We start from the raw sequence: 22029 nt of genomic DNA on the forward strand, positions 1-22029 counted from the left end.
ACTCAACAGGCAGTGCTCGTCCACACGTGGCACGTATCTCTATGACCTTCCTGCGTGATGCTGAGGTACCCCCATAGCGAGATATGTCCCCCCATAGAACATGTGTAAGACCAGATCGGATGTGAACTTTGTCCCAGTGCCAGTATGCAGGATATCAAGGCCAACTTTCAACAGCTGTTGGTCAACTTGCCTCAGGGATACAACGGCTCTATGACTAACTTCCGAGTCGAATTAGTGCAGGTATTCAGGATAGAGAGGGTACAATGTCATATTGATAGGTGGGATAATACTGCCAAATTCTGTGTAAGTTTGACTCGAATTTGTAATCACAGCGACAACATCACATATCCTCTCAACCAGTAAAGCTACATTTCGTTTCGGGATCCCCTTCTGTTTTTTCAGGTAGCGTATTTTCGTGATTGAACTGAGAATTTTTTTCCCTTTAGTTACATGAACTACTCGTAGAACATCTTATCGTAACCAACTTTCAATGTGCGTGAATTTGAGTTGTTAGATTTCAATAAAATTGACAGTTAAGTTCCTTTTTACTCCAGTATTCATGTTTGCTGGAATATCGCTATCTTACCTTGGGTCTGCGATGGCTCCTGCACTCCAAGTGTATCGTCGAGATGTATCCGTGCCCAGCAATTATAAGTTAACGAATTTTTTCTCCAAAAAGTGTATGTTTTTAAAATTCGAATGCTGCAGATTTCGAAGATGACGTTCTAAATACAACTTGTTCTATAAAAGAAAGGGAGTATTATTATATTTCCAGGATCTGATTACGTTTTCAAATAAATTTCAGGTGTAGAGGTGTACAGGAATACTGAACAACGAAGGACTGCAGAATGCTATCTCTGAGAGGATAAAGAAAAAATCACGTCTAAAGAACATTCGTATCGAAATACCTGCTTTACACGACAGATGTCTTTTTCTTCACACTACGAAAACTCTGTACAATCCATTACATGAGGCTCAGAGGCCGTGTTCGAAGTAGCCACCACGGATCTCTCACATCCTGTAACATGGAGCTGAGCGGTGTGGCTCAGTGCTTAAGACAATGAGCTTATAGTCGGGAGGTCGGATGATCCATACGCCATCGGGCGATCTAAATATTTGGTTTTCCGTGAGTTTCCTAAGTGAAGTAAGACAAGGATCAGAATGACTCTTTTGAAAATAATACGAGTTATTTTCTTCCCCAAATCTTCGGAACTTGCGTCCTATCTCTAATTATCCCGTCGTCGAATGGTTGGTAAACCCTAAACTTCCTTTCCTTTTTGCTAAAATTGGGCTACTACATTCTTTCAAATCACAAGCTCTCATTTGATTGGCATCATAGGCATCAAGAATGCGGTGTTCCAGTATCTTCGCTGACCTAACGTGCTCCGGAGACCCTACGACTTTAGCTTGGTCCCACAAGTAGAAATCCGAAGAGTGACCCGTTGGGCAATGCCAATGGACTACCTCGTCTGGTTGCTACATCGGGCGAGATGTGGAGGATCCTCTCTACCGAAACACGGAAGTGCGCTGGAGGTCTATTGTGTAGCAGCCACACGACCCCTCCAACGGCTACATTGGCTTTTCTTTTTTTTTTTTTTTAAGGCAGGGGAGACAGCTTGTCCTGCAGAAAGTGCAACCACGCCTCCCTTGTCAGGGTCGCGGAGGGAGAGCCGATACTACGAAACGGTGGGCAGTGGTTGCTGTCTACAGGTTGAGGGCGATCTGAAATTAGTGTTTCATGCCCACCATGCCACGGATATTTTGTGCAGCCGACATATGGATGCCGTGGAGATTGATTTCGTTCACTGGAATATACTTTACATGTTGTTGCATGTAAAACACATTATAATTTTTGTTTGTGTTACCACGTATTTGAGACGGCCACTAAATTTCTCAGCACCATCTTTAATTTTAACACTGGATATAAATTTAGCTGGATGTAGGACAACTTATGTGCTACAGCAAATGATACACTGCCGGAACGCCGCTTCATCGGACACCTGACGCTTAAGTTGGCCCTGCATAGATTTGTGCTTAAAATGCGTGAGGGGAAAGGGGGGGCAGCTAATTTCTATGTGGCTTTTGTAAAGGTATTTAAATCTCATTAGCGATGTAATGGTTCTGTGTCCAAAGGAGCTGTAAAGGCAATGATCGCTGTGGTACTTTAAATTGGTTTAAAAATTAAGTTTTATAGAAGCAGAGAGTAGCAATATCTTTGAAGTGAGCATAGCGTACTCCGCATGTCGCTAGCATCAAATCGGAATTATCAAGTGCCTGCGGCCTAACCGAAACATTTATCCCATTTATTTATTAGTTACAGCAATAGTGAATTATGCTTGGAGCTACGAATGAAAATCAAAATACGCGAAAAAAAGGAACAGTTACTTTTCATAGGTAATTAACACTAAGTCACGTGAATTGGAATGCAGTGTATGTGGACTAACAACATGTTGTGCGTATATGGTTGCTTGCTGTACCGAAATTTCTACCCTGCTTGTAGAAGCTGTACCATAAGGAAGCTTCAGTCCAAAAATAAACCAGAGGCGCTGGAATGCCAGATCACACCTGTGATGGACCTTCTGTGACGCCAGTTCAAATGGTTCAAATGGCTCTGAGCACTATGGGACTAAACTGCTGAGGTCATTAGTCCCCTAGAACTTAGAACTAGTTAAACCTAACTAACCTAAGGACATCACAAACATCCATGCCCGAGGCAGGATTCGAACCTGCGACCGTAGAGGTCTTGCGGTTCCAGACTGCAACGCCTTTAACCGCACGGCCACTTCGGCCGGCTGTGACGCCAGTCTACGACTTTTTGTCAGTACATGTAGCCAAGCAATTCACGCATCACTGGGAGACCTTTGCACTAAGACGATGATATCTGCCTAGTACTTCAGAAAAATGTTTCCTGAAGCATCAGAGTTACATGTTGCTTTAACTTGCCTGTAAATGAATTACTCTTTAATGAGGCTGCAGCCCCTGCTTGCACGGCGTAGTTAATTCTTCAGTACCTGATGTTGTGAAGCTGCATACAGTTCTGTAGGTGGTGAGCTGTCAGGTAATTTGATCAGTTCTTCCTTTGTACAACTGCGACTATCTTACGTTATCGTTATTTTATCTCTGTACGTACTGTTAAAATCAGTGAGCCATCCGAGAGAGAGAGAGAGAGAGTGCGAAACAGAGTGAACTAGAACTCCAACAAAAATTTTTCGGTGCTTGTTCAGGAGTATTTTCTGAGTATTTTGATATAAGGGAGTCTCCGATTGGGTTGATTTGGGGGGAGGAGACCAAACTGCGAGGTCATCGGTCTCATTGGATTAGGGAAGGAAGTAGACCGTGCCCTTTCGAAGGAACCCGCATTTGCCTGAAGCGATTTAGGGAAATCACGGAAAACCGAATGCGGGTCCAGTGTGCTAACTACTGCACCACCTCGCTCGGTAACGGAGTCACCGATGACTCGTTATAGAGTAATAATGCGATTACGATTTATTCAGTTTGTTACCACATTTACCCTTTTTTTCTATGAAAATACCTTCACAACAGTGAAAAATCCTTTGATAGGCAATCACTAGGACACAGAATACAAAACATGCAGCAATGCGACAACCCCCGTCTGCTAAAGGACTGTGATGTGGCTACCGTCAGAGTGAATCCATACACGAGATGTACGTTGGCTAACTCTTCGCCAGTAAACCTATCCATTCTGCTGTGAATCACTGTTAACGCACATTTAACTCTGCCGGGAAAGCAAGTCCGAGACAGAACTGAGTAGCCCTGAATGCAAGCTTGAATGCGGAGAGTATTGTCGTCAATAATAACAAGTATTAGTCGACCACAATAATATTGCACCAGGAATGAGGTCGCTTCGGTCGGATTGTCGTCAGTTTTTATCCTGATATTTCATGAGTACACTCTGAACCACTAGATACTATATGCACAACTGTCTTGAAATCATTCACGGTGCGACGCGCTTTCCTTAATCACCACTGTACTTTTTTTACTGTTTCGTCACCTCGTGTTTTTCATACCGTTCGCGGGAGGTGAAGTTCAATAATATCATGGTCGGGTAGTACTGTGAGTAAGCGGAACAGATTTGTTTCTAAACAAGACACACAGCGCACATCGTCGACAGTCGCGCTGTTGTGAAGATGTTTTCAGTGCATCACAAGTGAACGTAAGAGCTCATATGAAGCGAAATTACTCTGTAACGAGCCACTGGAGACCACGGGTCTTTTATACGGAAGTACTGACAAAATACCCTTGATAAACCTCTAAAATTTTGTCGATGAAGTTCGTGTTTACTCTGTATCAACCTTCACGTGGGCTGTATTGAACAACAGTTATCACATATTGGTCTAATATGTAGTTAGGCACAAGTGTCAAATAAAAACAAAATGCTGTCTTGTCAACGTAGACATATCCAGGGTCGTGGCTGCAGCAGAGTTAAAAGTTCTATAATTTAAGCAGAAACCAGCCACAAATTTGGTTTAAAAGGGTTTATTTAACTCAAACCGTTAGTAGTTTCGGATTTATTATAAATCCATCTTCAGATGGCTCTTATCGCTTTCCCTTCTTTCCTGCTGGAGCATTGTTTTGCATTCATTACTGGTGTCGTATAGCGGTGAATGTTTCAGTATGTCGAATTCATCCCGTATTTGTGTTATTAATTATAAAATTAACATACTTTTGCAAATGCTCTATTTAGGTGCTGTTTCATTCACTGCAAAGTGCTTTAACATACATCATTTTATGTTTTATGTCATCACACACACTCAATATTTACAAATCGCGGCCTGACTCTACACGAATGACAAAACCAATAGTTTAAATGATTTGTTCTTATTCTGATTTCTGTGAAACTATTGTTTTTGTTACTCATGTGAAGCTAGGCCACGTTTTATAAACGTTGAGCGTGTGTGCTGTCATAAAACATAGAGTATTTTGTGTTATAGGGGTTTGCTGTGAATAAAACAACACTTACATAGTACATGTACAAAAATGTGTTAACTTTATAATGAATAACACGGATACGGGTCGAATTCGCCGTACTGAAACATTCACCGCTGCACGACACTAGTAATGAATTCAAAACCGAGACCCAGCGGGAAAGAAAGAAATAAAATCTGTAAGAACTTAAATATCTTCAACATTTCGTGGCCCTGTCAGCAACTGTATAAATATTAATTTAAATTTTAATAATCAACAGCCTCAGTTGCACCGTTTACCTAGAATTTACCTAGGTTTCAGTCGCGATAACCCAACCTTTTTCTGAATAACAGTAACTACCGTTTGTCCATTGTGGACATCGCCAAACTAAAACTACAAATCCATAAATTATCGCCGGCCGGAGTGGCCGAGCGGTTCTAGGCGCTTCAGTGTGGAACCGCGTGATCGCTACGGTAGCAGGTTCGAATCCTGCCTCGGGCATGGATGTGTGTGATGCCCTTAAGTTAGTTAGGTTTAAGTAGTTCTAAGTTCTAGGGGACTGATGACCTCAGAAGTTAAGTCCCATAGTTCTCAGAGCCATCTGAACCATAAGCCATAAATTATCGTCATTATTTGAAACTGCCTCGGGTCCACTTCGCGACCGCGATGCGGCAGCCACGAGTGCTGTACTGGAACTCAGGTACAGCACTCGTGGCTGCCGCATCGAGGTCGCGAAGTGGGACCGAGGCAGTTTCAGATAAGTTTTTACAGTCTGACGATAATTTATGGATTTGTAGTTTTAGCTTGACGATGTCCACTATCGACAAGCGGTAGTTACTGTTATTCTGAAGAAGGTTGGGTTATCCCTACTGGAACCTAGGTAAATTCTAGGTAAACGGTGCAACTGAGGCTGTTGATTATTAAAATTAAAATTAAATCTGTAAGAGTCATCTGAAGATGGATTTTTAATCGATCCGAAACGATAATGTATTGAGTTAAATAAACGTCTTAAAATCATACTTGTGGCTGAATGTTGCTTAAGTTATAAATCTTTAAACGGAAGTAATCGACAGATTACAAAAAATGTTGAAATGTGTGTGAAATCTTATGGGACTTAAGTGCTAAGGTCATCAGTCCCTAAGCTTACACACTACTTAACCTAAATTATCCTAAGGAGAAACACACACACCCATGCCCGAGGGAGGACTCGAACCTCCGCCCGGACGGATTACAGTTAGACTTTATTTGCCTTCGCAGGTATTCCTGCAGTTTCTACTCACTGTTCAGAATCACCCTGTGTATGAAATTTTTAACAAAGCTCGGTGTTGTTCGTACTGCTGACATTATTTACAGTTTATTAGAGTCGTGAGTCCAGAGGTGCGGGTGAGAGCAGGAAGTAGAGAACGACACTTTTATGTTATAGAGTGCTTTATTGAAGATCAAGTAACACGACTTTCAGGTATTCTACAGACTCTTAAAATTGCTATATAATATAAATACGATATAAATAAATACCAAAAATGCTAATTATAGATGACGAACCGGTAACTGAGCAGTTGAGGCAAACATCTACGAACCATTAGAGTTAATAGCCCTAAGCTGTCGGTCAGCGTAAGGAGGGAGATCACACGGAGATACGAGCGGCCGTGTGCGCGGAGCCCCGTCCGCTGGGGCCCGCCGGTCAGACCACGTACGGCCGGTACAGCGGCTCCGCGCCGTCCTGCAGCGCCAGCCGGCGCTGGTGGCGCTGCAGCAGCGCGTCCGCCGTCGCGCCGCCCGCCCCCGCCCCCGCCCCTGCGGCCGCACCCGCCGCGCCGCCGCCGCCCCCACCACCTCCGCCGCCGCCGCCACTCTCGGGCTCCGCCTTCCGCTTCTCGCACTCTTCCTTCAGCTTCGCCTCCTGCTGCGCCTTCTTGCTGCGCTTCCACTTCATGCGCCGGTTTTGGAACCAGATCTTCACCTGCGAACAGACAGAGTTTCTCAAATGACCGCCTTCTCATTGCTTTAATTCCGTTAACACGTAAAACATCGACAGCCCTGCACCAGTCCCGCTTAGGCAGTGATAATAGCGCCACTGCCGTTAGGGTTTTACTCGCCATTATTTGCGTTCACCAAACGTTTCAGTGTGGATCATGCAATTCTTTTGCGTGAGTTGGAATATAATGGGATTAGCTCAACAATGGTTAATTTCATAACTGGTAAGTAGAAAGCAAAAGGTTGTCCTCCTGTATCAACAAAAAGGGAAAAGTCTCGAATCTCACAGGGGTCGTGAGAACTGGGGACCGCCACAGGGTTCTGTTCTGTGCATTTTGCTTCTATTGACATACAGGGTGTTCCAAAGTGATCTTTAGCACTTGCCCGCGAAAGCCAAACGTCACGACTTCGAGCCTCGGTCCGGCACACAGTTTTAATCTGCCAGGAAGTTGCGTATCAGCGCACACTCCGCTGCAGGGTGAAAATCTCATTCTGGAAACATCCCCCAGGCTGTGGCTAATCCATGTCCCCGCAATATCCTTTCTTTCAGGACTGCTAGTTCTGCAAGGTTCGCAGGAGAGCTTCTGTAAAGTTTGGAAGGTAGGAGACGAGATACTGGCAGAAGTAACGGTGTGAGGACGGGGCGTGAGTCGTGCTTGGGTAGCTCAGATGATAGAGCACTTGCCCGCGAAAGGCAAAGATCCCGAGTTCGAGCCTCGATTCGGCACACAGTTTTAATCTGACAGGAAGTTTCATATCAGCGCACACTCCGCTGTAGGGTGAAAATCTCATTCTGGAAACATCCCCCAGGCTGTGGCTAAGTCATGTCTCCGCAATATCCTTTCTTTCAGGACTTCTAGTTCTGCAAGGTTCGCAGGAGCGCTTCTGTAAAGTTTGGAAGGTTGGAGACGAGGTACTGGTAGAAGTAACGGTGTGAGGACGGGGCGTGAGTCGTGCTTGGGTAGCTCAGATGGTAGAGCACTTGCCCGCGAAAGGCAAAGGTCCCGAGTTCGAGTCTCGGTCCGGCACACAGTTTTAATCTGCCAGGAAGTTTCGTGATCTTTATAACTTCGATCAAATATACACTGATGAGCCAAAACATTATGGCCACTGGCCATCGCGACATTCGATGCTGCCTGGTTGGACACGGTAAGAAACGTATGTAAGCGGAGCAAACGCGGACGAGAGATCACCCTATGGGCTACAAGTCGGAAAATCTACTGAGGTAAGCGACTTTGACCAAAGGGCAGATTATTATTACGCAAAACCTGTGAACACGTAACTCGAAAACGGTGAAGCTGGTCGGATCTTCAAGTGCTACTGTCGCGAGCTTCTCCGGAAGGACATACAAGGACAGTGAAACTACTACTAGGCACCAAACGGTTGAATGTCCACGACTCTGCACACAACGTGAAGACGTTTCGGAGCACACCATTCATCGTACACTGTTGAACACGAACAGCAGACCAGTCTTTCGTGTTCACATGTTGACCAAACGACATCGTCAATTACGATTGCAATGGGCACGGGACTATCGGGATTTGATCGTCGATCAATGTAAACGTGTCGGCTCTTCGGGTGAATCACATTTTTGCTAGACTATGTCTATGGTCGTCTCCGCAAACGCTGTCATCTAGGCGAACAGCGGCTCGAAACGTTCAGCGCGACACGAACGCAGGCTGATGGGAGCAGTCCTATGCTATTGGAGACATTCTCCTGCGCTTGTATGGAACCTGTGGAACTAATCGAAGACACGCTTACATCTGCGAACCACATGCACCCCTTCATGCTTAATATCTTCCCCGACGGCGATGTCATCTTTCAGCTGTATAACTGTCCGTGTATCGGAGGCAGAACCTTGCTACAGTGGCTTGAGGAGCATTATAGTGAACTTATGTTGATGTTTCGGCCGCCAGATTCGCCTGATGTAAATCCTATGGAAACCATCTGAGTCGCTATCGAACGCCATCACCATGTACGCAGATCAGACGACAGTTATTTTCGCCGGCCGTTGTGGTCGAGCGGTTCTAGGCGCTTCAGTCCGGAACCGCGCGACCGCTACGGTCGCAGGTTCGAATCCTGCGTCGCTCATGGATGTGTGTGTGTTTCGTTAAGTTTAAGTTGTTCTAAGGCTGGGGGACTAATGACCTCAGATGTTAAGTATCATAGTGCTCAGAGCCAGTTATTTTCGCAAATTACGTGGTCTGTGCGTAGACATCTAAGGTCACACACCTCCACAAAGCTACTAACAAACTGTCGAATCCCTGATACGCGGAATCAGTCATGTATTTCATTCCACAGACGGGCAAACAAGGTATTAAGCAGGTGGTCATAATGTTTTGGCTCATTGCTATATTTTATGAGTTATCGTCCAAAGATCGCGGAGCCACACCAGAGTCGGATATGTGCATCAATAACACAGACATTAACGATGTATCGCTGCAACCCACAACGACGAATGCGAAAAGCTGAAGAAGACACGTCCTCTCGCTCAGAGCAACGGTGTCCTCGTACGGAGGTCAATATAGAGCCGAGCATGGAATCGCTCTGCCCCAGTTCGTGACCTCAGCTGAAGCAGTCAGCATCGAGTAGGAATTAAGAGTTATTCAATGCTCAGATGGAAATGTACTTTTGTAAATGTTGAACATTGTACTTCTAGATAACAATCCGTTATTTAGTGCAGCAAGTGATGCTTTAATAGGCAGTGACAATTGTAAATTATTAAGCACTCCTGTGGCAAAGCAGTGTACCAAGTTAAGTTGATCTTTCTGTCATTCGTATAATAAAGAGAACTAATGTTTCATATGTTGTAGTTCAGATGAGCCATCTCCCAAAACGGTCGAAGAAATCACGGTTATTGCTCTATGATTGTAGCTTCTGGTCATAACATTTTAGAAATGGGGATAAGTAGAAAGGTGTGACTTTCGACATAATGTTCACACATACTTCAAATTTGCTTTATCTTAGCTTTTGACAACAGTGCCTCCCATTTCCCCCTCTCCCTCCCCCCCCCCCCCTCCTGAAATGGCACAGTGTATTGAATCATTGATAGAGGCCATAATCAGATTAGATTTTTTTGGTTTACGGATTTATGAAGGATGCAGTCTACCAGACCCTTGTGTGGGACCTCCAGGAAGTGCTAGCTCGAATAGGAGCAGCAATTGCAAAAGTTAACGAGGTCATGCTAGATGGGAGGAACTGGAATATCGCTTAGGCATCCTAAGTGCCACAGCTGGCGTACATACTGAACGCTGTTAAACGGCTACTAAAGATTTAGCTGTGTGTGAACATTATGTCGCAAACCGTGCCTTTCTATCAATCCCCATTTCTGAAGTATGCGTGATCAAAATTCTAAAAAGTAAAGTTGTAAAGATAATTTTGGAACACTCTATACAATACTGATATTCCAGTAATCATGACAGATGAATCAATAATTTTTCTCTTTACAGATGACTCAAGTGTTACTGCGAATGACGTGGAACGTAACACAAACGATGTAGCATCTGCAGCACGTGGCTTTCAGAGGAAAGATTATCGCTTAACTCCAACTAAACGCAAAGCATAAAGTTTATGACAAAGAACTCTATTAAAAGAGAAATTTTACCGTTACAAACTGGCCAAACAGTCAGTGATTCAACCATTTTAAATTCTTAAGACTGTGGGTGGATGGAAGGCTTTTTCGACTGTAGCACGTTCAATGCCTTGTGGAGAAATGGAATGCTGATATCTTCAGTATAAATAAAAATGATCTTCACTGCCTCTGATACTGAAACGCAAACGCTTGTTTGCTTTGCTTATTTTCATTCTATTATCTTGTACAGTGCTATATTTTGCGGAACTAATTGAATTCACCTATAATATTCTTAGCCTATAAAAGAGATGTCACACTGTTCTGTGGAGTCGGTTGACGAACTTCGTGTGAGTCGTTAGTCAGGTGCCTCGGAATGCTGACTCAGCTGTCTCTGCACATACACCTCACCAAAGGATTTGTTGTTGACAATACTGACACTTTCACAAGAAGCTGAAACATTCATTTAGTAAACACTAAACGGGAAATCGCCATGCACTTGAACAACAGTGTCTTAAGCGGCACACAGAAAGGTATGCACTCGTCAGCAGGTTTCATTTTCAATAGACTTCCGGTAGAACTGGGGAAAGAAACCTGAGCGATAAACCCGAAGTATTCTAATTAAAGTCCAAATGTTTTCTTCTGGATTATTCCTATTCCGTTCGTGAGTTCTTCGCAGGTTGAGAACTTTTCTCTGTAATGTGTCATTTATTTGTTTATCATATTTTCTGTGTTTTATTAAATCTGTAGTTCTTTGGTTGATAAATCTGTTAATCACCATTCTGTAAACTATGTACTGACTTATAAGCACGTAGGCGTACACGGCCAGTGTAATTTTGAAAAAAAAAAAAATATTTTTTGAACCAACCCCCTTGAAGGGAACCGCAGTGAGTCGGTCGAAACGTTGGCAATTTAGTTCCTTATGTGTTTATAATGACACAGCCTGTCACTCAAAATTATTTTATTCAAATAGATATCTACTTCTTCCATGAATGAGCAGCTATGGCAGGTATGGTCCCACAGGATCTGATCATCATCATTTATTGCATTAACGTGCCTTTGAGGCCTACAGCAGAGGAGCAATAGGAAAAAAGTATTACATCTACAGCTACATCTACATCTACATGATAACTCTGCTACTCACAATAAAGTGCCTGGCAGAGGATTCAACGAACCACCTTCAGTTCCACTCGCGGACGGCGCGCGGGAAAAACGAGCATTTAAATTTTTCTGTGCGAGCCCTGATTTCTCTTATATTATCGTGATGATCATTTCTCCCTCTGTAGGTGGGTGCCAACAGAATGTTCTCGCAATCCAAGGAGAAAACTGGTGACTGAAATTTCATGAGAAGTTCCCGTCGCAACGAAAAATGCCTTTTTTTAATGATTGCCACTCCATTTCACGTATCATGTCTGTGGCACTATCTCCCCTATTTCACGATAATACAAAACTAGCCGCCCTTCTTTGTCCTTTTTCGACGTCATTCGTGAGTCCCACCTGATGCGGATCCCACACCGCACAGCAATACTCCAGGGTGGTGTAATTAGTCCCTTTAGTAGACCTGTTGCACCTTCTAAGTGTTCTGCCAATGAATCGCAGTCTTTGGTTTGCTCTACCTACAACATTATCTATATGATCGTTCGAATTTAGGTAATTTGTAATTCTAATCTCTAAGTATTTAGTTGAATTTACAGCCTTCAGATTTGTGTGACTTATCGCGTAACCGAAATTTAGTGGATTTCTTTTAGTACTCATGTGAATAACTTCACATTTTTCTTTATTCAGGGTCAATTGCCACTTTTAGCACCATACATGTATGTTATCTAAACCATTTTGCAAATCATTTTGGTCATCTGATGACTATACAAGACGGTAAATGACAGCATAATCTGCAAACAATCTAAGACGGCTACTGAGATTGTCTGCTATATCGTTAATACAGATCAGGAACAATAGAGGGCCTATAACACTTCCTTGGGGAACGCCGGATATTACCTCTGTTTTACTCGATGACATTCGGTCTATTACTACGAACTGTGACCTTTCTGACAGGAAATCACGAATCCAGTCGCACAACTGAGGCGATATTCCATAGGCACGCAGTTTGGTTAGAAGACGCTTGTGAGAAACGGTGTCGAAAGCTTTCTGGAAATCTAAAAATATGGAATCAATTTGACGTCCCTGTCGATTGCACCCATTACTTCATGAGTATAAAGAGCTAGTTGTGTTTCACAAGAACGATATTTTCTGAATCCGTGTTGACTATGTATCAATAAATCGTTTTCTTGGAGGTACTTCATAATGTTCGAATACAGTATATGTTCCAAAACCCCACTGCAAATCGACGTGGATATGGGCCTATAATTCAACGGATTACTCCTACGTCCCTTTTTCGGCATTGGTGTGACTTGAACAATTTTCCAGTCTTTAGGTACGGATCTTTCTGTGAGCGAGCGGTTGTATGTAATTAATAAATATGGAGCTATTGTATCAGCATATTCTGAGAGGAACCTGACTGGTATACAATCTGGACTAGAGGCCTTGCCTTTATTAAGTGATTTAAGCTGTTTTTGCGACACCGAGGATATCTACTTCTTTGTTTCTCATCTTGGCAGTTGTTCTTGATTGGAGTTCAGGAGCCGGCCGTGGTGGTCCAGCGGTTCTAGGCGCGCAGTCCGGAACCGCGCGACTGCTACGGTCGCAGGTTCGAATCCTGCCTCGGGCATGAATGTGTGTGATGTCCTTAGGTTAGTTAGGTTTAAGTAGTTCTAAGTTCTAGGGGACTGATGACCACAGATGTTAAGTCCCATAGTGCTCAGAGCCATTTGAACCATTTGGAATTCAGGAATATTTACTTCTTACGTGAAGGAGTTTTGGTAAACCGTGTTTAATAACTCTGCTTTAGTGGCACTGTCATCAGTGACTTGACCGTTGTTATTTCGCAGTGAAGGTATTCACTGCGTCTTGCCACTGGTGTGCTTTATGTATGACCAGGATCTCTTTGGGTTTTCTGCCACATTTCGAGACAGAATTTCGTTGTGGAAATTATTAAAACCATCTCGCATTGAAGTACGCGCCATATTTCGAACTTCTGTAGAACTTTGCTAGTCTTGGGGATTTTGTGTTCTTTTAAATTTGGCATGCTTTTTTGGCTGCTTCTGCAACAGCGATCTGACCCGTTTTGTGTACCTTGGGGTATCAGTACCATCACTTATTAATTTATGTGGTATATATCTCTCAATTGCTGTCGATACTATCTCTTTGAAAACATTCCACAACTCTTCTAGACTTACATGATCAGATCGGAAGGAGTGAAGACTGTCTCTTAAAAAGGCGTTGAGATCATTTTTATCAGCTGATTTAAATAGATATACTTTGCGTTTCTTTTTTATGTTTGTAGGTGTTACATTATACAGACTAGCAGCAACTGCCTTGTGGTCGCTAATCCCTGTATTCGTCACAATAATCATTATTTGTCCAGGATTATTTGTTGCTAAATGGTCAAGTATGCTTTCGAAACCATTTACTCTTCGAGTGGGCTCATGAACTAATTGTTCAAAATAATTTTCTGAGAAAGCATTCAGTACAATTTCGGATGACGTTTTATGCCTACCGCCGGCTTTAAAAGTATAATTTTTCCAGCATATCGAGGGTAGATTGAAGTCACCACCGACTATAACTGCATGAGTGTGGTAGCTATTTGAAATGAGACTCAAGTTTTCTTTGAACTGTTCAGCAACTATATCTTCTGAGTCGGGGAGTCGGTAAAACGATCCAATTAATAGTTTAGTCCGATTGTCAAGTATAACCTGTACCCATACTATTTCGCAGGAACTATCTACTTCAATTTCACTACAAGGCAAACTACTTCTGACAGCAATAAATACTCATACAAATACAAAAACAACAATAAAAGGAATGTCTGTCATCTACAAGAGAGGAGGTATTTGCTGCAGATCTTTTCCGGTCTCTAGCATCATCCTCCAAGGCCGTCGGTTCCACTTCTTGAAGGATCGTCGTCATTCGATCCTTCCATCGCGTTGTTGGGCGTCCTCTCGGGCGTTTTCTCGTGGGTTGAGAGTGGAGGACTCTCTCAGGAAGAGATCCGTCCGCTCGTAAGATGTGGCCAAAACCATTTTAGTCACCTCTGTCCCAATATTCGTCCAATGTGTGGCTTTCCAAACCTCTGGTATAGGTCTTCTTTCTTTCTTCTTTCCCATTTACCTTCCATCTTATTGTAGACGGGTCCACAGATCTTTGGAAGTACCTTTCTTTCAAACGCACAGGACCTGATAAATAGGTAAATAAATGAACCACCATCATCAGGTGGGTTTTGTTCTGTTTTACATCTCGGACTGCGTTTGCGACATCCCCCATACGATGTAACCAGTGACGGGACGGGAAGGGAAGGTGTCGTCTCGCACTAGGTTCAAATACAAACATTAATTACATCACTGAAGGAAGTTGTTATGCATTTCCACATACAGGATGGAGAAAGACAAATTTTAAGACCTGTGCAGAGTAGGAGAAGACGAATCGAGTAAAATATTCCAGATAAGCATAGCTCAGAAATACACGGTTGTTGAGCTAAGGCTACGAACCCGCGGAAGTCTGTGCATATAAATTAACTTGCCCCAGCTGATAACCGTTTCTCTAAAGAAGGCAGTTACTAATTAAATATGCTGAAGATAATGGTGTCAGTTTAACAGTCAAAGCTAGGGAAACTTTAAATTGCTATTCATGACTGATTACACTACAGTGTTTACTCAATAGAGCAAGAGTACTACACCGAAGAACCAAAGAAATTTGTACACCTCCCTAACATCGTGTAGAGCCCCCGCCAACACGCAGAAGTGCCACAACACGACGTGACATGTTCTCGGCTAACGTCTGAAGTAGTGCTGCCGGGAATTGACATCATGAATCCTGCAGTGCTGTACCAGCACGTTGAAAATAATCCCAGATATGCTCAATAATGTTCATGTATGGGGAGTTTGGTGGCCAGCCAAAGTGTTTAAACTCAGAAGAATGTTCGTGGAGCCACTCTGTAGCAATTCTGGACGTGTGCGGTGTCGCCTTGTCCGGCCGGCCGCGGTGGCCAAGCGGTTCTAGGCGCGTCAGTCCGGGACCGCGCGACTGCTACGGTCGCAGGTTCGAATCCTGCCTCGGGCATGGATGTGTGTGATGTCCTTAGGTTAGTTAGGTTTAAGTAGTTCTAAGTTATAGGGGACTGATGACCTTAGAAGTTAAGTCCCATAGTGCTCAGAGCCATTTGAACCATCGCCTTTTCCTGCTGTCCGTCGGAATGCGCAGTTGACATGAATGGATGCAGGTGATCAGACAGGATGCTTACGTACATGTCACCTGCCAGGGTCTTATCTAGATGAATCAGAGGCCCCATATCACTCAACTGCACACGCCCCACACCATTACACAGCCTCCAACAGAACAGTCTGCTGCTGACATGCAGGGTCCATGGATTCATGAGGTTGTCTCCATACCCGTACACCCCCATCCGCTCGATAGAATTTGAAACGAGACTCGTGCGACCAGGCAACATGTTTCCAATCATCAACAGTCCAATGTCAGTGTTGACGGGCCCAGGTGAGGCGTAAAGCTTCGTGTAGTGCAGTCATCAAGGATACACGAGTGGGCCTTCGAAAGCCCATATCGATGACGTTTCGTTGAATGGTTCGCACGCTGAAACTTGTTTGTAGACGAGCATTGAAACCTGCAGAAGTTTGGAGAAAGGTTCCTTTTACGTCACGCTGGACGTTGGTCCCGTTCTTACATAATCTTTTTTCGGCCGCAGAGATGTCGGAGATTTGATGTTTTTTTACTGGATTCCTGATATTCACAGTACACTCGTGAAATGGTCGTACTGGAAAATCCCCACTTCATCGCTACCTCGGAGATGCTGTGCCCCATCGCTCGTGCGCCGACTATAACACCACATTCAAACTCTCTTAAGTCTTGATACCCTGCCATTGTAGCAGCAGTAACCGATCCGACAACCGTGCCAGACACTTGTTGTCTTAGATAGGCGTTGCCGATCGCAGCGCCGTATTCTTTCTATTTACATATCTCTGTATTTGCGTATGCATGCCTGTACCAGTTTCTTTGACGCTTCAGTGTAAATAACATACAGTAAAAGTACTGCAATGTTATTTACCTGTTGAGATAATAAGTTATACTGCAGGAACAGCACTGGAGTAAGACTTTCGGCAGGTAGTATAATACGAAGGTTGGAACTTAAATAGTGACAACTATTTATTCACAGCCGATACAAAAGAGGTTTGCACCTGTTACTGCCCTTCAAAGTGGTCACCAGCGTTGTGTAGAACCCGTTGCCAGCGATGTGGAAGGCGTAGTTTACCGCTAGCAGAGCGGTGCGAATGGAGCCTGTCGAATCTCTGGAACAGTTCTGAAGCGAATGTCACGAAGTGGTTCCTTCATCTTCGGAATCAAATCAAAGTCACAAGGACTTAAGTCCGGGGAGTATGGTGGATGGTACAGTACTTCCCACTCCCATTGACCGAACAGAGCAGCCACAGCTTGCGCTGTATGCGCCCACGCATTGTCGTGCAAAATAATGGGTGGGTTGCACAGAAAGTGCCGTCTAACCAGTATCACTGAAAGAGATTGATATGAGGGTGAAGATGTACGATTTTTAGACGAAATATTTCATAGAGAACAAAATCTCAATCAATTTCTTCCAGGAACAGCATTCAGGAGGTCGGTGGTTCAAATACCCACCCGGACATGAAGATTTAGGCTTCCCGTATTTTCCCTAAATCATGTAAGTCAAATATCGGTATGCTCTCTTTTAAAAGGGCAAGGAGGCTGATTTCTTTCCCCATCTTCCCCAATATGAGTTTGGCTCCTTCTCTGATCACCTCTACAGAGAAGAGAGTCTTTTTCCAAAATCAAACACAAAGCACGTCGAATGGGCAGGTTTTTGGAAGAGATTAATTCTCAAACGATCTTTCCTCATTTTATCACGTTGGGATTTCTAGTGGTTTAAGCTTGGGTGAGTCCCGATCCCGCTATTTTCAAGAAGCTTCTAATGGGTTAACAGAACAAGATGCACTGGTGATAATATTTTAGGAAATATTACGAGAAAATACGAGAATATGTGAGTGGCAGACGGATTTGCAGTAGAGTCACGTATTGAACCGTTAAAGAACCATCAGTGGCGGTAGGCGTATAGTGATACAGTCCTTCCAGATTTGATTAAAATATTGTCCTCTTTCACGAGAAAATACACACTGTAACTAGTTTACTTTGCATAATTTCGTTCCTTTATGTCACTTGGTTACGGGGCAACGCTGTTCAGGCATAAAAAATGTTTTTACCCTAAAGGCAGAGTCACCGATTACGTCGTCATTGAACGTCTCTTAGCTTGGGTTGTTTTGGGGAAGGAGACCAAACAGCGAGGTCATCGGCCTCATCGGATTAGGGAAAGACGGGGAAGGAAGTCGGCCGTGCCCTTTGAAAGGAAACATACCGGCATTTGCCTGGAGCGATTTAGGGAAATAACGGAAAACCTAAATCAGGATGGACGGACGCGGGATTGAACCGTCGTCCTCCCGAATGCGAGTCCAGTGTTTAACCACTGCGCCACCTCGCTCGGTACGTCTCTTAGCTATACACACAAAGGCGAGCTGTACGAATGGTATATGGTGCTATGGTCAGTAATTAGGGTTGCACGTTTAAAACTTAATGGATCGTTAAGTCGTAATTTTAATTTAGTGTGTTCGAAACGTTCTCCAAATTCTAGGCACACTATGTACACAACTGGCCATTAAAATTGCTACACCAAGAAGAAATGCAGATGATAAACGGGCATTCATTGGACAAATATATTATACTAGAACTGACATGTGATTACATTTTCACGCAATTTGGGTGTATAGATCCTGAGAAATCAGTACCGAGAACAACCACCTCTGGCCGTAATAACGGCCTTGATACACCTGCGCATTGAGTCAAACAGAGCTTGGATAGCGTGTACAGGTACAGCTACCCATGCAGCTTCAACACGATACCACAGTTCATCAAGAGTAGTGACTGGCGTATTCTGACGAGCCAGTTGCTCGGCTACCATTGACCAGACGTTTGCAATTGGTGAGAGATCTGGAGAATGTGCTGGTCAGGGTAGCAGTCGAACATTTTCTGTATCCAGAAAGGCCCGTACAGGACCTGCAATATGCGCTCGTGCATTATCCTGCTGAAATGTAGGGTTTCGCAGGGATCGAACGAAGGGTAGAGCCACGGGTCGTAACACGTATGAAATGTAACGTCCACTGTTCAAAGTGCCGTCAAGGCGGACAAGAGGTTCGTCGTTGAGTACACCATCGCAGGTGCTCCTGTCGGTGATGCAACGTCAAGGGTAACCGCAGCCATGGTCTCCGAGCTGATAGTCCATGCTGCAGCAAAAGTCGTCGAACTGTTCGTGCAGATGGTTGTTGTCTTGCAAACGTCCCCATCTGTTGACTCAGGGATCGAGACGTGGCTGCACGATCCGTTACAGCCATGCGGATAACATGCCTGTCATCTCGACTGCTAGTGATACGAGGACGTTGAGATCCAGCAAGTCGTTCCGTATTACCCTCCTGAACCCACCGATTCCATATTCTGCTAACAGTCATTGGATCTCGACCAACGCGAGCAGCAATGTCGCGATACGATAAACGGCATTCGCGATAGGCTACAATCCGACCTTTATCAAAGTCGGAAATGTGATGGTACGCATTTCTCTTCCTTACACGAGGCATCACAACAACGTTTCACCAGGCAACGCCGATCAACTGCTGTTTGTGTATGAGAAATCGGTTGGTAACTTTCCTCATGTCAGCACGTTGTAGGTGTCGCCACCGGCGCCAACCTTGTGTGAATGCTCTGTAAAGCTAATCATTTGCATATCAGAGCATCTTCTTCCTGACGGTTAAATTTCGAGTCTGTAGCGCGTCATTTTCGTGGTGTAGCAATTTTAATGGCCAGTAATGTAATTTAGTGTGTTCGAAACGTTCTCCAAATTCTAGGCACACTATGTATGTTAGACGTCTCTTTAACTTTTTTTATACATAATTAATTGCCCTTTGGCATTACCCATTTAGCCAAGTTTCTTTAATTAAGTACCACAATGTAGGTAAATTTCATTAGTTGTGAAAATTTGTCTAGTGTTATACTTTGATGTACATGAATAATTAGGATGAAAGGAATAGAAAGGAAACGGGATGGGGAAGAGACAATGACTTCTAGCCGTCCAAGCCATTGCGGCAATCTACATCTACATCATACTCTGGATGCCACCTAATGGTGTGTGGCGGAGGGTACTTTCGGTACCACTATCGTTTGACAATGTTGACTGGAATACTCTCTTTCAAATTCTGAAGGAAGCGGGGGTAAAATACAGGGAGCGGAAGGCTATTCGCAATTTGTACAGAAACCAGATGGCAGTTATAAGAGTCGAGGGACATGACAGGGAAGCAGTGGTTGGGGAGGGAGTGAGACAGGGTTGTAGCCTATCCCCGATGCTATTCAATCTGTATAATGAGCAAGCAGTAAAGGAAACAAAAGAAAAGTTCGGAGTAGGTATTAAAATCCATGGAGAAGAAATAAAAACTTTGAGGTTTGCCGATGACATTGTAATTCTGTCAGAGACAGCAAAGGACTTGGAAGAGCACTTGAACGGAATGGACAGTGTCTTGAAAGGAGGGTATAAGATGAACATCAACAAAACCAAAACGAGGATAATGGAATGTAGTCGAATTAAATCGGGTGATGCTGAGGGAATTAAATTAGGAAATGAGACGCTGAAAGTAGTAAAGGAGTTTTGCTGTTTGGGGAGCAAAATAACTGATGATGGTCGAAGTAGAGAGGATATAAAATGTAGACTGGCAATGGCAAGGAAAGCGTGTCTGAAGAAGATAAATTTGTTAACATCAGGTATAGAGTTAAGTGCCAGGAAGTCGTTTCTGAAAATATTTGTATGGAGTGTAGCCATGTATGGAAGTGAAACATGGACGATAAATAGTTTAGACAAGAAGAGAATAGAAGCTTTCGAAATATGGTGCTACAGAAGAATGCTGAAGATTAGATGGGTAGATCACATAACTAATGAGGAGGTGTTGAATAGGATTGGAGAGAAGAGAAGTTTGTGGCACAACTTGACTAGAAGAAGGGATCGGTTGGTAGGACATGTTCTGAGGCATCAAGGAATCACCAATTTAGTATTGGAGGGCAGCGTAGAGGGTAAAATCATATAGGGAGACCAAGAGATGAATATACCAAGCAGATTCAGAAGGATGTGGGCTGCAGTAGGTACTGGGAGATGAAGAAGCTTGCACAGGATAGAGTAGCGTGGAGAGCTGCATCAAACCAGTCTCAGGACTGAAGACCACAACAAACAACATCTGATCCCTCCAACCCTCTACCACTCGGGAGTAGTGCGTGGGAAGAATGATTGTCTGTAAGCCTCTGTATTAGCTATAATTTATCGAATTTTGTGGTAAATACGCGAGATGTATGTGGGGAGAAGTAACATGTTGTCCGACTCCTCCTGAAAAGTGCTGTCCAGAAATTTCAATAGTAAATCATTCCGTGATACACAACGTCTCTTTTGTAACGTCTGCCAGTGGAGTTTGTTTAGCATCTCCGTAACCATCTGTCACCAGCTAAACGATCCCGTGACGAAACGCGACGCTCTCCGTTGGATCTTCTCTATCTCCTCTATCAGTCCTTCCTGATAGGGATCCCAGATAGACGAATAATACTCAAGAATCGGGTGAAGAAGCGCCTTATAAGGCACTTCTTTCGTGGATGAGTTACATTTCCTTAAGATTTTTCCCATGAATCTGAGCCTGGTATCTACTTTTCCCACTATCTGTTTTATGTGGTCATTCCACTTAAGGTCGCTCTGGATAGTTAACGCCTAGATATTTTACGGCAGACGCTGTCTCCAGCTGTTTGTCATCAATAGTGTAGCTGTACAGTAGTGGATTTCTTTTCCTATGTGTGCGCAATAAGTTACATTTATTTACGTTCAGGGTCAAATGCCAGAGCTTGCACCATTCATCAGTTCTCTACAGGTCGCTCTGCAAATTCTTACTATCTTCTGGCGTTGCTTCTTTGTACAGACAAATATATCACCTGCGAATAGCCTTAAAGAGCATCCGACGCCTTCTACTAGATCATTTATACAGAATGTTACAAATAGGTACGGCCAAACTTTCAGGAAACATTCCTCACACACAAATAAAGAAAAGATGTTAAGTGGACATGTGTCCGGAAACGCTTAATCTCAATGTTACAGCTCATTTTAGTTTCGTCAGTATGTACTGTACTTCCTCGATTCACCGCCAGTTGGCCCAATTGAAGGAAGGTAATGTTGACTTCGGTGCTTGTGTTAACATGCGACTCATTGCTGTACAGTACTAGCATCAAGCACATCAGTACGTAGCATCAGTAGGTTAGTGTTCATCACGAATATGGTTTTGCAGTCAGTGCAATGTTTACAAATGCGGAGTTGGCAGATGCCCATTTGACGTATGGATTAG

The 22029-nt window shown here is 43.7% G+C and overlaps 1 protein-coding gene across 1 annotated transcript in view; it reads right to left on the minus strand.

The window, feature by feature from the left end:
• Positions 1–4308: 4308 nt before the first annotated feature.
• The window catches only part of LOC126471252 (motor neuron and pancreas homeobox protein 1-like), a 68988-nt gene continuing 51267 nt past the window's right edge, over positions 4309–22029 (minus strand). Inside the window, exons 3-4 of the mRNA XM_050099370.1 lie at positions 6801–6886; positions 4309–4432 (exon numbers count right to left, since the gene is read on the minus strand). Coding sequence (XP_049955327.1) covers positions 4309–4432; positions 6801–6886 — 210 coding nt within the window. The remainder of the gene's footprint in view (positions 4433–6800; positions 6887–22029) is intronic.

Source organism: Schistocerca serialis, chromosome 3, assembly GCF_023864345.2.
Source record: "Schistocerca serialis cubense isolate TAMUIC-IGC-003099 chromosome 3, iqSchSeri2.2, whole genome shotgun sequence".
NCBI classification, from domain to species: Eukaryota; Metazoa; Arthropoda; class Insecta; order Orthoptera; family Acrididae; genus Schistocerca; species Schistocerca serialis.